Source organism: Ciconia boyciana, chromosome 28 (genome assembly GCF_034638445.1).
Source record: "Ciconia boyciana chromosome 28, ASM3463844v1, whole genome shotgun sequence".
Lineage (NCBI taxonomy): Eukaryota > Metazoa > Chordata > Aves > Ciconiiformes > Ciconiidae > Ciconia > Ciconia boyciana.
The window spans coordinates 1,944,140-1,958,302 of record NC_132961.1 but is presented as its reverse complement, the minus strand read 5'-3'; the positions used below and the strand labels follow the sequence as shown (position 1 = coordinate 1,958,302).

At 70.7% G+C, this 14,163-nt stretch overlaps 1 protein-coding gene across 1 annotated transcript in view; it reads right to left on the bottom strand.

The window, feature by feature from the left end:
• Positions 1-14,163, bottom strand: part of POLD1 (DNA polymerase delta 1, catalytic subunit) — a 38,523-nt gene that overhangs the window by 6,729 nt on the left and 17,631 nt on the right. Inside the window, 10 exon segments of the mRNA XM_072847770.1 lie at positions 1,648-1,800; positions 4,918-5,090; positions 6,172-6,309; positions 7,272-7,367; positions 7,749-7,896; positions 9,145-9,232; positions 9,235-9,257; positions 10,175-10,291; positions 10,936-11,024; positions 12,605-12,796. Coding sequence (XP_072703871.1) covers positions 1,648-1,800; positions 4,918-5,090; positions 6,172-6,309; positions 7,272-7,367; positions 7,749-7,896; positions 9,145-9,232; positions 9,235-9,257; positions 10,175-10,291; positions 10,936-11,024; positions 12,605-12,796 — 1,217 coding nt within the window.

Sequence of the window (14,163 nt, the reverse complement as noted above, 5' to 3'; positions counted from 1 at the left end):
TTTTGGGGTGCTCATTTGGGGGTGCCAGTTTTGGGGTGCCCCTTTTGAGGTGCCCCTTTTGGGGTGCCTATTTCAGGGTGCCTCTTTTGGGGGGGCAGTTTTGGGGTGCCCCCTTTGAGACGCCCATTTCGGGGGTGCCTGTTTCTGGGTGCCCAATTTGGGGGGCAGTTTTGGGGTGCTCATTTGGGGTGCCAGTTTTGGGGTGCCCCCCTCGAGGTGCCCATTTGGGGGTGCCTATTTCAGGGTGCCTCTTTTGGGGGGGCAGTTTTGGGGTGCCCCTTTTGAGCTGCCCGTTTTGGGGTGCCTGTTTCTGGGTGCCCAATCTGGGGGGCCAGTTTTGGGGTGCTCATTTGGGGGGCCAGTTTTGGGGTGCCCCCTTCGAGGTGCCTCTTTTGGGGTGCCCATTTCAGGGTGCCTATTTCGGGGGTGCCGGTTTTGGGGTGCCCCTTTCGAGGTGCCCATTCTAGTGTGGCCATTCCGGGGTCCCCATTTTGGGGTCCCCATATCGGGGGTGCCCATTTTGGGGGTGTCACTTTTGGGGTGTCACTTGGGGGGTGCCCGATTTGGGGTGCCCATTTGGAGTCCCCATTTGGGGGTCCCCATTTTGGGGGTGTCACTTTTGAGGTGCCCATTTTAGGGTGCCTGTTTGGGGGTCCCCGTTTTGGGGGTGCCCATTCCAGTGTGCCCATCCTGGGGTCCCGATTTTGGGGTCCCCATCTTGGAGGTGCCCATTTTGGGGGTGTCACTTGGGGTGCCCGTTTTGGGGTGGCCATTTTGGGGCCCCCACTTTTGGGTGGCAGTTTGGGGGTCCCATTTAGGGTCCCTGTTTTGGGGATCCCCATTTTGGGGGTGCCCATTTGGGGTTCTTGGTTTGGGGGTCCCCATTTTGGGGTGGCAGTTTGGGGGTCCCCATTTTGGGGTGCCTGATTTGGGGGTCCCCATTTTGGGGTGGCCGTTTGGGGGTGCCCATTTGGGGTGCCTGGTTTGGGGGTGCCCATTTTGGGGTCCCCATTTTGGGGTGCCCATTTTGGGGGTCCCCATTTTGGGGTGCCTGATTTGGGGTGCCTGGTTTGGGGTCCCCATTTTGGGGTGCCCATTTTGGGGTGCCTGGTTTGGGGTCCCCATTTTGGGGTGGCCGTTTGGGGTGCCCATTTGGGGTGCCCGGTTTGGGGTCCCCATTTTGGGGTGCCTGGTTTGGGGGTCCCAATTTTGGGGTCCCCATTTTGGGGTGCCCATTTTGGGGGTCCCCATTTTGGGGTGCCTGGTTTGGGGGTCCCCATTTTGGGGTGGCCGTTTGGGGGTGCCCATTTGGGGTGCCTGGTTTGGGGGTCCCCATTTTGGGGTGCCCATTTTGGGGTGCCTGGTTTGGGGGTCCCCATTTTGGGGTGGCTGTTTAGGGGTGCCCATTTGGGGTGGCAGTTTGGGGGTCCCCATTTTGGGGTGCCCGGTTTGGGGGTCCCCATTTTGGGGTGGCCGTTTGGGGGTGCCCATTTGGGGTGCCCGGTTTGGGGGTCCCCCTTTTAGGGTCCCCATTTTCAGGTGCCCATTGGGGCTCCCCGTTTTGAGACGCCCGTTCCAGTCTGCCCACCCTGGGGTCCCCATCTGAGGGGGGGCTCAGTTTCGGGGTGCCGCCGGGGGGGTCCCCACCTCTCGGCCAGCTGGACGTGGGCCTGGGGGGCGGCGTAGGCGCTGGCCGCCCTCGTTAGCTCCTTGGTGATAACGAGCTGGGAGATGTCGACCCGGTTACAGAGCAGGTCCGAGATCACCTCCTGCGCGTGGGCCACCGCCCCCTCGGGGTCCCTGGGGGAAAAGGGGGTTCAGGGGGCTGGGGGACCCCACGTCGCCCCACGTCACCCTATGGGGTCCCTGGGGGGGAAAAAGGGGGTTCAGGGGGCTGGGGGACCCCACGTCACCCCATGGGGTCCCTGGGGGGGAAAAGCGGGTTCAAGGGGCTGGGGACCCCACATCACCCTATGGGGTCCCTGGGGGGAAAAGGGGGTTCAGGGGGGCTGGGGGTCCCCACGTCGCCCACGTCACCCTATGGGGTCCCTGGGGGGGAAAGGGGTTCAGGGGGGCTGGGGGACCCCGACGTCACCCTATGGGGTCCCTGGGGGAAAAGGGGGTTCGGGGGGCTGGGGGACCCCACGTCACCCCATGGGGTCCCTGGGGGGGGAAAAGCGGGTTCAAGGGGCTGGGGACCCCACGTCACCCCATGGGGCCCCTGGGGGGGGAAAAGGGGGTTCTGGGCTGGGGGACCCCACGTCGCCCCATGGGGTCCCTGGGGGGAAAAGGGGGTTCAGGGGGCTGGGGACCCCACGTCACCCTATGGGGTCCCTGGGGGGAAAAGGGGGTTCGGGGGGCTGGGGACCCCCACGTCACCTATGGGGCCCCTGGGGGAAAAGGGGTTCGGGGGCTGGGGACCCCACGTCACCCCATGGGGTCCCTGGGGGGAAAAGGGGGTTCGGGAGGCTGGGGACCCCCACGTCGCCCCACGTCACCCTATGGGGTCCCTGGGGGGGAAAAGGGGGTTCGGGGGAGCCCCACGTCACCCTATGGGGTCCCTGGGGGGAAAAGGGGGTTCAGGGGGCTGCGGGACCCCCACATCGCCCCATGGGGTCCCTGGGGGGAAAAGGGGGTTCAGGGGGCTGGGGACCCCACGTCGCCCCACGTCACCCTATGGGGTCCCTGGGGAGAAAAAGGGGGTTCGGGGGGTGGGGGCCCCATGTCACCCCATGGGGTCCCTGGGGGGAAAAGGGGTTCAAGGGGCTGGGGACCCCCACGTCGCCCCATGGGGTCCCTGGGGGAAAAGGGGTTCAGGGGGCTGGGGGACCCCACATCGCCCCACGTCACCCTATGGGGTCCCTGGGGGGGGAACAGGGGGTTCAGGGGGCTTTGGGACCCCACATCACCCTATGGGGTCCCTGGGGGGGAAAAGGGGGTTTGGGGGGCTGGGGGACCCCAAGTCACCCTATGGGGCCCCTGGGGGAAAAGGGGGTTCGGGGGGCTGGGGGTCCCCACGTCACCCTATGGGGTCCCTGGGGGGAAAAGGGGTTCAGGGGGCTGGGGGACCCCACGTCGCCCATGGGGTCCCTGGGGGAAAAGGGGGTTCTGGGGCTGGGGGATCCCCACGTCACCCTATGGGGTCCCTGGGGGGGAAAAGGGGTTCAGGGGGCTGGGGGCCCCCATGTCACCCTATGGGGTCCCTGGGGGGAAAAGGGGTTCAGGGGGGCTGGGGGACCCCACGTCACCCTATGGGGTCCCTGGGGGGGAAAAGGGGGTTCAGGGGGCTGGGGACCCCACATCGCCCTATGGGGTCCCTGGGGGGGAAAAGGGGTTCAGGGGGGCCCCACGTCACCCTATGGGGTCCCTGGGGGGGAAAAGGGGTTCGGGGGCTGGGGGACCCCACGTCACCCTATGGGGTCCCTGGGGGGAAAAGGGGGTTCGGGGGGCTGGGGGACCCCCACGTCACCCCATGTCACCCCACGGGGTCCCTGGGAGACACAGGGGGACCCCCCCAGCCCCCCTGGGGAGGACAGATGGGTCGTGGGGACCCCCAAAACCCCTGGGGGGGGACACAGGGTGATTGTGGGGCCCCCCCCCCGCCCCTTGGGGTCCCTGGGGGGGGACAGGGGGGTCCCCAAAATGCCCCAGGGCATCTCTGGGGGGGGACAAGGGGGTTGGGGGACATGGGGCCCCCCAAAACGCCCCACGGGGTCCCTGGGGGGACAGGGGGACCCCGTGCTGGTCCCCAGAAGGGACACGATGATCGTGGGACCCCCAGGGAGGGCACAGGGACCGCCCCGAAGCCTCGGGGACCCCCGGTGTCCCCCCTGGTGTCCCCTCAGTGTCCCCCTGGTGTCCCCCTGCTGTCCCCCCGGTGCCCCTCTCCCAATGTCCCCCTGGCATCCCCTCCAGTGTCCCCCGTGTCCCCCGCTGTCCCCCTCCAGCATCCCCTCCCGCTGTCCCCCCAGTGTCCCCCGCTGTCCCCCAGTGTCCCCCCCGTCCCCCCAGTGTCCCCTCCTGGTGTCCCTCCTGGCATCCCCTCCAGCATCCCCTCCTGCTGTCCCCCGTGTCCCCCTCCCGTGCCCCCCGTGTCCCCCTGTGTCCCCCTCCAGCATCCCCTCCTGCTGTCCCCCTGTGTCCCCTCCCGTGTCCTCCTGTGTCCCCCCATGTCCCCCTGTGTCCCCCCATGTCCCCTCCTGTCCCCCTGTGTCCCCTCCTGCTGTCCCCCGTGTCCCCCTCCCGTGCCCCCGTGTCCCCCTCCCGTGTCCCCCCGTGTCCCCTCCTGCTGTCCCGTGTCCCCCTCCCGTGTCCCCCCGTGTCCCCCTCCTGTCCCCCTGTGTCCCCCTCCTGCTGTCCCCGTGTCCCCCTCCCGTGTCCCCATGTCCCCCTCCCGTGTCCCCCGTGTCCCCTCCTGCTGTCCCCCTGTGTCCCCTCCCGTGTCCCCTCCCATGTCCCCCGTGTCCCCCTCCTGCTGTCCCCCTGTGTCCCCTGTGTCCCCCTCCTGCTGTCCCCTGTGTCCCCGTGTCCCCCTCCTGTGTCCCCCCGTGTCCCCTCCCGTGTCCTGCTGTGTCCCCTCCCGTGTCCCCATGTCCCCCTCCCGTGTCCCCCGTGTCCCCTCCCGTGTCCCCTCCCATGTCCCCCGTGTCCCCTCCTGCTGTCCCCCTGTGTCCCCCGTGTCCCCTCCCGTGTCTCCCCGTGTCCCCTCCTGTGTCCCCCTGTGTCCCCTCCTGTCCCCCTGTGTCCCCTCCAGCATCCCCTCCTGCTGTCCCCTGTGTCCCCCTCCCGTGTCCCCCTCCTGTGTCCCCCTGTGTCCCCCGTATCCCCCTCCTGCTGTCCCCGTGTCCCCTCCCGTGTCCCCGTGTCCCCCTCCCGTGTCCCCTCGTGCCCCCGTCCCCGTCCCCGTCCCCCGCGCACCGGTGCAGCAGGATGCGGCGCAGGCAGGCGGTGACGAGGCTGGCGGCCAGGGGACAGTTGTCGCGCCGCACGGCCTCCAGCCCCTTGCACTCCAGGCTGCCGGCGGCGCCGGGGCGGGCGAAGCAGAGCCCAGCGTAGCGCTTCTTGCTGATCAGCAGGTAGGGCCAGTACACCTGGGGGGGCATGGTGGGGACCCCCCGCGGACACGGGGACCCCCCGGAACCCCCGCGGACAGGGGGAGCAGCCCAGGGACACGGGGACCCCCCCGGGGATCCCCTGGGGACGTGGGGACCCCCCCGGAACCCCCGCAGACAGGGGGAGCAGCCCAGGGACACGGGGACCCCCCCCGGGGAACCCTCGGGGACACAGGGACCCCCCCGGGGAACCCTTGGGGACAGGGGGAGCAGCCCAGGGACACGGGGACCCCCCCCGGGGACCCCCGCGGACAGGGGGAGCAGCCCAGGGACACGGGGACCCCCCCGGGGATCCCCTGGGGACGTGGGGACCCCCCCCGGGGAACCCTCGGGGACACAGGGACCCCCCCGGGGAACCCTTGGGGACAGGGGGAGCAGCCCAGGGACATGGGGACCCCCTGGGGAACCCTCGGGGACACGGGGACCCCCCCCGGGAACCCTCGGGGACAGGGGGAGCGGCCCAGGGAACCCCCGGGGACAGGGGGACCCCCCCGGGGACAGGGGACCCCCCCGGGGAACCCTCGGGGACAGGGGGAGCAGCCCAGGGACCTGGGGACCCCCCGCGGGGGAATGCTCAGGGACACGGGGACCCCCCCGGAACCCCCGCGGACAGGGGGAGCAGCCCAGGGACATGGGGACCCCCCCGGGGAACACTTGGGGACAGAGGGAGCAGCCCAGGGATATGGGGCCCCCCCCGGGGAACCCCTGGGGACGTGGGGACCCCCCCCAGGGAACCCTCGGGGACAGGGGGAGCAGCCCAGGGAACCCCCGGGGACAGGGGGACCCCCCCGGGGACAGGGGACCCCCCCGGGGAACCCTCAGGGACAGGGGGAGCAGCCCAGGGGTGTGGGGACCCCCCCCGGGAAACCCCTGGGGACATGGGGACCCCCCCGGGGAACACTTGGGGACAGGGGAGCAGCCCAGGGACCTGGGGACACCCCCCGAGGAACCCTTGGGGACAGGGGACCCCCCGGGGAACCCCTGGGGACACGGGGCCCCCCTGGGGACACGGGGACCCTCCCGAGGACGCGGCCCCCCCGGGGACGCGGGGCCCCCCCACCTTCTCGAACTCCAGTTTGATGGGGGGGGGGAAGTGGCTGGAGACCCAGGCGGCCGCCTCCCGCCCCAGGGCCATCGCCTCGGCCACCGAGGCCACCCCCAGGCGGCACATCACCGAGTCCGTGTCGCCGTACACCACCTGCGGCAGCGCCTCAGCGACCCCCAACCCCGGGACCCCGGGACCCCCAACCCCAACACCCCCGGGACCCCACATACCCCTCAAAACCCCCGGGACCCCCAAATCCCCAGGACCCCTGGGACCCCAAATACCCCTCAAAACCCCTGGGACCCCAACCCCTGGGACCCCCAAGTCCCCCAAAACCCCCGGGACCCCAAACCCCCCAAACCCCCAGGACCCCAAATACCCCTCAAAACCCCCGGGACCCCACATACCCCTCAAAACCCCCGGGACCCCCAACCCCTGGGACCCCAAGTCCCCCAAAACCCCCTGGGACCCCCAAACCCCTCGGGACCCCAAATCCCCCCAAACCCCCAGGACCCCAAATACCCCTCAAAACCCCCTGGGACCCCAACCCCCTGGGACCCCAAACCCCGGCAGCCCCAAACACCCCCAAAACCCCAGAACCCCCGGGACCCCAAATCCCCCTTGGGACCCTCAAACACCCCCAGGATCCCCCAAATCCCCCAGGACCCCCAAACCCCGGGACCCCAAAATCCCCCCAAAACCCCCAGGACCCCCAACCCCCTGGGACCCCAAATACCCCCGGGATCCCCAAAACCCCAGGACCCCAAACCCCCCGGGACCCCAAGCCCCCAGGGACCCCAAATCCCCTCCAGGATCCCAAAATCCCCCCGGGACCCCAAATCCCCCGACACCCCAAATTCCCCCGGGACCCCCAAATACCCCCTGGGACCCCAAATCCCCCAGAACCCTCCCCTGGGACCCCCAACCCCCCCAGGACCCCAAACCCCACCTTGGCATCCACAGGGAAGCCCTGGGCCGGGCACTATTTGCTCTCCCGGGACCCCCCGGAACCCCCAGCCCCTTGGGACCCCCCCCCGGCACCCCCAGAACGCCCTGGGGACCCCCCTGGACCCCTGGGGACCCCCCAAATCCCCCCGGGACCCCCCAAACCCCACCTTGGCATCCGCGGGGAAGCCCTGGGCCAGGCAGTATTTGCTCTCCACCAGCTGCTTCGTCTGCTCGATCATCTGGCGCCCGAAGGCGGTGACGCTCTGGGGGGGCCACGGGGACGTGGGGGGGCCGTGGGGCAGGGGACGCCGTGGGGCAGGGGATGCCGTGGGGCAGGGGGAGCCCCAACTGCTTGGGGGGTTCGGGGAAGGCCCGGGGCTGGGTGCAGAAAGCCTTAGGGGGGGTGTGGGGTAGGGCTGGGGGGGCTGCGTTGGGGGGCAGCCCACGCCGTGGGGTGCTGTGGGGATCTGTGGGGTGCCGTGGGGCACTGTAGGGCACCGTGGGGTGCCGTGGGGCTGTGCCGGGGGTCTCACGTAGGAGAGCTCAAGGCAGGGCAGGCAACCAGCCCGGCAGGCAGCAGGCGCCGCCCCATAGCGCTGTGGGGCCGTGCCGTGGGGCAGCCGTGGGGCAGCCGTGGGGCTCACCTGGGAGATCTCGAGGCAGGGCAGGCGCCCGGCCTGGGCACCGGTGAAGCCGTAGACCGAGTTGGCGCTGACCTTCAGCGCCTGCTGCCGCCCGTCCAGGACCTGCCGCCGGAACTCGTCCTGCTCCTGCGCCAGCTCTGCCTTCACCCTGCCGGGACCCACCGTGACCCACGGCCGCCCCACGGCCGCCCCACAGCCGCCCCTGCTGCCCCACGGCCAAGCCTGTGCCCCAGCCCCATGGGGTTCTGCACCTGCGCCAGCTCTGCCTTCACCCTGCCGGGACCCACCGTGACCCACGGCCGCCCAACAGCTGCCCCTGCTGCCCCACGGCCAAGCCTGTGCCCCAGCCCCATGGGGTTCTGCACCTGCGCCAGCTCTGCCTTCACCCTGCCAGGACCTACCGTGACCCATGGCTGCCCCATAGCCCATCCCTGCTGCCCCACAGCTGCCCCACGGCCAAGCCCGTGCCCCAGCCCCATGGGGTTCTGCACCTGCGCCAGCTCTGCCTTCACCCTGCCGGGACCCACCGTGACCCACGGCTGCCCCACGGCCAACCCTGCTGCCCCACGGCTGCCCCACGGGGCCTCCCACAGCCCCTTGGCCCCCCAAACCCTCCTACGGGGGGACCCTAAAACCCCCGAGGGGGCCCCCCAGACCCATCAGGGCCCCCCAAACCCACCGGGGGCCCCCCAGAACCCCAGGGCCCCCCCCAGACCTGCCCTATAGGGACCCCCGGGGGATCCCAACCCCGCCCCACGGCGGCCCTGCAGACACTGCGGCTGCCGGGGGGGCTGAGCCCTGCCCCCTCGGTGTGTGTCCCCATGTCCCCTGTGTCCCCGTGTCCCCCGTCCCCCATGTCCCCCCTGTCTCCTCTGTCCCCATGTCCCCCTCTGTCCCCCCCATGTCCCCCCGTCCCCCGTGTCCCCCTGTGTCCCCGTCCCCCCGTGTCCCCACCCCCCATGTCCCGTGTCTCCCCGTCCCCCATGTCCCCCTGTCTCCTCTGTCCCCATGTCCCCCTGTCCCCCTGTCTCCATGTCCCCGTGTCCCCCGTCCCCCATGTCCCCCTCTGTCCCCCATGTCTCCCCGTCCCCTGTGCCCCCAAGTTCCTGTGCCCCCCATGTCCCCATGTCCCCCGTCCCCCATGTCCCCTGTGTCCCCCATGTCCCTCCGTGTCCCCCCGTCCCCCGTGTCCCTGTCCCCCGTCCCCCGTGTCCCCACCCCTCATGTCCCGTGTCCCCCCGTGTCCCCCACCCCCCATGTCCCCTGTGTCCCCCATGTCCCCCGTGTCCCCATGTCCCCTCGTGTCCCCCGGTCCCCCATGTCCCCCTGTCCCCCCGTGTCCCCCCACCCCCCACGTCCCCATGTCCCCCTGTCCCCCCCGTCCCCCGTCCCCCACCTCTTGCGGGCGGCCAGCAGCCCCTCCAGCACGCGGGGCAGCAGCCCCCGCCGCACGCTGGCCCTGACGAAGAGCTGGCCCGTGGGGTGCGGACCAGGTCCTTGGGGTCCAGGCTGGGGGAGGGAGGGGTCGGGGGCCGGACCCACGGCTGCCCCACGGGGGCCCCCCAGCCCCTCCTGGTGCCCCCCAGACCCCCCAATCCCCCAGTCCCCCATCCCTTCCCAGCCCCCCAGTCCCCCCAGTGCCTCCCAGTCCCCCCAGCCCCCCAGTTCCTCCCCAGCCCCTCCCCAGTGTCCCCCAGTCCCTCCCCAATCCCTCCCAGTTCCTCCCCAGCCCCTCATCCCTCCCCCGTCCCCCCAACCCCTCCCCATCCCCCCAGTCCCTCCGTCCCCCCAATCCCCTCCCAGCCCCCCAACCCCTCCCCAGCCCCTCCCCAGTCCCCCCAATCCCCCAGTCCCTCCTGTTCCCCCCATCCCCCCCCAGTCCTCCCCAACCCCTCCCCATCCCCCCAGCCCCTCCTGTTCCCCCCCATCCCCCAATCCCCCCAGTCCCCCAACCCCCTCCCCATCCCCCAGCCCCTCCTGTTCCCCCATCCCCCCAGTCCTCCCCAACCCCTCCCCATCCCCCCAGCCCCTCCTGTTCCCCCCATCCCCCCAATCCCCCCAGTCCCCCAACCCCTCCCCATCCCCCCAGCCCCTCCTGTTCCCCCCCATCCCCCCCAGTCCTCCCCCAACCCCTCCCCATCCCCCCAGCCCCTCCTGTTCCCCCCATCCCCCCAATCCCCCAGTCCCCCAACCCCTCCCCATCCCCCCAGCCCCTCCTGTTCCCCCATCCCCCCAGTCCTCCCCCAACCCCTCCCCATCCCCCCCAGCCCCTCCTGTTCCCCCCATCCCCCCAATCCCCCAGTCCCCCAACCCCTCCCCAGCCCCCCAGCCCCCCAATGCCCCCCAGCCCCCTCCCCACCCCCAGCCCCTCCTGTTCCCCCCCATCCCCTCCCCAGCCCCCCAGCCCCTCCCCCGCCCCTCCCCACCGGCGGGCGGGGCCAGGCCCAGGGCGCAGCAGCGTGGTGTAGCAGAGGTTGTGCGCCATCATGATGGAGGGGTAGAGGGAGGAGAAGTCCAGCGTCGCGATGGGCGCGTCGTAGTAGCTGCGCGGGGTCACGGGGTCACGGGGTCACGGGGTCAGGAGGCATCATGGGGGCAAAGGGGGTCACAAAGGGGGACGTGGGGTCAGGGGGTCACGGGGGCATCATGGGGAGTCACGGGGGGGTCACAGGGGGCACATGGGGTCATGGGGGACAGAGAGAGGCATTGTGGGGTCATGAGGTCACAGGGGTCATGGGGTCAGGGAAGTCATGGGGGCATCATGGGGAGTCACGGGGGTCACAGGGGGCACATGGGGGTCATGAGGGTCACAGGGGACACATGGGGTCAGGGGGTCATGAGGGTCACAGGGGGTCATGGGGGTCACAGAGGTCATGGGGGTCACAGGGGTCATCATGGGGAGTCACAGGGGTCACAGGGGGCACATGAGGTCAAGGGGTCATGAGGGTCACAGGGGTCAGGGGGTCATGAGGGTCACAGGGAGGTCATGGGGGACATGGGGTCATGAGGGTCACAGGGAGGTCATGGGGGGACATGGGGGTCAGGGGGTCATGAGGGTCACAGGGGTCACAAGCGGCTCCACGGGGGTGACAGGGGGGTCACGGGGTCAAAACGGGGGGTGAGGGGGGTCACAGGAGGGTCAGGGGGTCACAGGGGGTCAGGGGGTCACAGGGGGGCGGGGCCTCACCCCTTGAGGGGCTCGATGACGGTGGCCCCCTTGTAGTCCTCCCCCCCCTCCGCCTTCACCACCGGCATCAGCAGCTCCTCCTGCCTCGCCTGCCGCCGCGGCACCCACGGCGTCACCGCGGCACCCAGGGCATCACCGCGGCACCCACGGCGTCACCGCGGCACCCCAAGCCCTGTCACCCCCCGCGGCCCCTCCCCGTGTCCCCATCCCGGGTCCCCACCATCCCCGGTGGCCCCACGTCCCCACCCCCGTGTCCCTTCTCCCTCCTGGTGACCCCATCCCCCGTGTCCCCCCCGTGTCCCCGTGTCCCCCCCACTGTCCCCATGTCACCACTGCGTCCCTGTGTCCCCCCCACGTCCCCATGTCCCTCCCGCTGTCCCCGTGTCCCCACCGTGTCCCCATGTCCCCCCCATGTCCCTGTGTCCCCCTCATGTCCTCGTGTCCCCCCCGTGTCCCCATGTCACCACCGCATCCCCGTGTCCCCCCGCATCCCTGTTTCCCCCTCACATCCCCGTGTCCCCCTGCGTCCCGTGTCCCCCTGCTGTCCCCATGTCACCACTGTGTCCCGTGTCCCCCATGTCCCCATGTCCCTCCTGCTGTCCCCATGTCACCACTGTGTCCCGTGTCCCCCGTGTCCCGTGTCCCCCTGCTGTCCCCATGTCACCACTGTGTCCCCGTGTCCCCCCATGTCCCCATGTCCCTCCTGCTGTCCCCATGTCACCACCGCATCCCCATGTCCCCCTGCGTCCCCGTTTCCCCCTCACATCCCGTGTCCCCCTGTGTCCCGTGTCCCCCCGCGTCCCCGTGTCCCCCCCGTGTCCCCGTGTCCCCCTCATGTCCCCATGTCCCTCCCGCTGTCCCCGTGTCACCACCGCATCCCCGTGTCCCCGTGTCCCTGTGTCCCCCTGATGTCCCCATGTCCCTCCCGCTGTCCCCATGTCACCACCGCATCCCCATGTCCCCCTGCGTCCCCGTTTCCCCTCACATCCCCGTGTCCCCCGCGTCCCTGTGTCCCCCCGTGTCCCCGTGTCCCCCTCACGTCCCCATGTCCCTCCCGCTGTCCCCATGTCACCACCGCATCCCCGTGTCCCCCGTGTCCCGTCAGTCCCCCGTGTCCTGTGTCCCCCCGTGTCCCCATGTCCCCCTGCGTCCCCATGTCACCACCGCATCCCTGTGTCCCCCTGCATCCCCATTTCCCCTCACATCCCCGCATCCCCCTGTGTCCCCCCGTGTCCCCGTGTCCCCCTGCTGTCCCCGTGTCCCCCCATGTCCCCATGTCACCACCGCATCCGCATGTCCCCCTGCGTCCCCGTTTCCCCTCACATCCCTGTGTCCCCCTGTGTCCCCGTGTCCCCCCGCGTCCCGTGTCCCCCTGTGTCCCCATTTCCCCTCACATCCCCGCGTCCCCCTGTGTCCCTGTGTCCCCCCGTGTCCCGTGTCCCCCTGCTGTCCCGTGTCCCCCATGTCCCCATGTCACCACCGCATCCCCATGTCCCCCTGCGTCCCCGTTTCCCCCTCACATCCCTGTGTCCCCCTGTGTCCCCGTGTCCCCCCGCGTCCCGTGTCCCCCCTGCGTCCCCGTTTCCCCCTCACATCCCCGTGTCCCCCCTGTGTCCCCATGTCACCACCGCATCCCCGCGTCCCCCCCGCGTCCCCGCGTCCCCCTGACCTGCCGCAGGAGCTGCGAGACCACCTTGACCTGCTGTCCCCGGGCCAGCAGGTAGCTGAGGGGGACGCCGGTGACGCGGGCCATCTCCACGTAGTTCACCACCACCATCAGCTTCTCCAGCAGCCGCAGCGGCAGGAAGGCGTCCTTCAGGCAATAGACGGCCAGGCGGCGGCGCGTCTGCTCCGAGCCGCTCTGGGGACACGGGGGACACGTTGGGGACACGTTGGGGACACGGGGGACATGGGGGACACGTTGGGGACACGGGGGACACGTTGGGGACACGGGGGACACGTCCTTCAGGCAATAGACGGCCAGGCGGCGGCGCGTCTGCTCCGAGCCGCTCTGGGGACACGGGGGACACGTTGGGGACACGTTGGGGACACGGGGGACATGGGGGGACACGTTGGGGACACGGGGGGACACGTTGGGGACACGGGGGGACACGTCCTTCAGGCAATAGACGGCCAGGCGGCGGGGCGTCTGCTCCGAGCCGCTCTGGGGACACGGGGGGACACGTTGGGGACACGATGCGGACACGGGGGGACACGGGCGGACACGTTGGGGACACGGGGGACACGTTGGGGACACGGGGGACACGTCCTTCAGGCAATAGACGGCCAGGCGGCGGCGCGTCTGCTCCGAGCCGCTCTGGGGACACGGGGGACACGTTGGGGACACGTTGGGGACACGGGGGACATGGGGGACACGTTGGGGACACGGGGGACACGTTGGGGACACGGGGGACACGTCCTTCAGGCAATAGACGGCCAGGCGGCGGCGCGTCTGCTCCGAGCCGCTCTGGGGACACGGGGGACACGTTGGGGACACGTTGGGGACACGGGGGACATGGGGGACACGTTGGGGACACGGGGGACACGTTGGGGACACGGGGGACACGTCCTTCAGGCAATGACGGCCAGGCGGCGGCGCGTCTGCTCCGAGCCGCTCTGGGGACACGGGGGACACGTTGGGGACACGTTGGGGACACGGGGGACATGGGGGACACGTTGGGGACACGGGGGACACGTTGGGGACACGGGGGACACGTCCTTCAGGCAATAGACGGCCAGGCGGCGGCGCGTCTGCTCCGAGCCGCTCTGGGGACACGGGGGACACGTTGGGGACACGTTGGGGACACGGGGGACATGGGGGACACGTTGGGGACACGGGGGACACGTTGGGGACACGGGGGACACGTCCTTCAGGCAATAGACGGCCAGGCGGCGGCGCGTCTGCTCCGAGCCGCTCTGGGGACACGGGGGACACGTTGGGGACACGTTGGGGACACGGGGGACATGGGGGACACGTTGGGGACACGGGGGACACGTTGGGGACACGGGGGACACGTCCTTCAGGCAATAGACGGCCAGGCGGCGGCGCGTCTGCTCCGAGCCGCTCTGGGGACACGGGGGGACACGTTGGGGACACGTTGGGGACACGGGGGGACATGGGGGGACACGTTGGGGACACGGGGGGACACGTTGGGGACACGGGGGACACGTCCTTCAGGCAATAGACGGCCAGGCGGCGGCGCGTCTGCTCCGAGCCGCTCTGGGGAC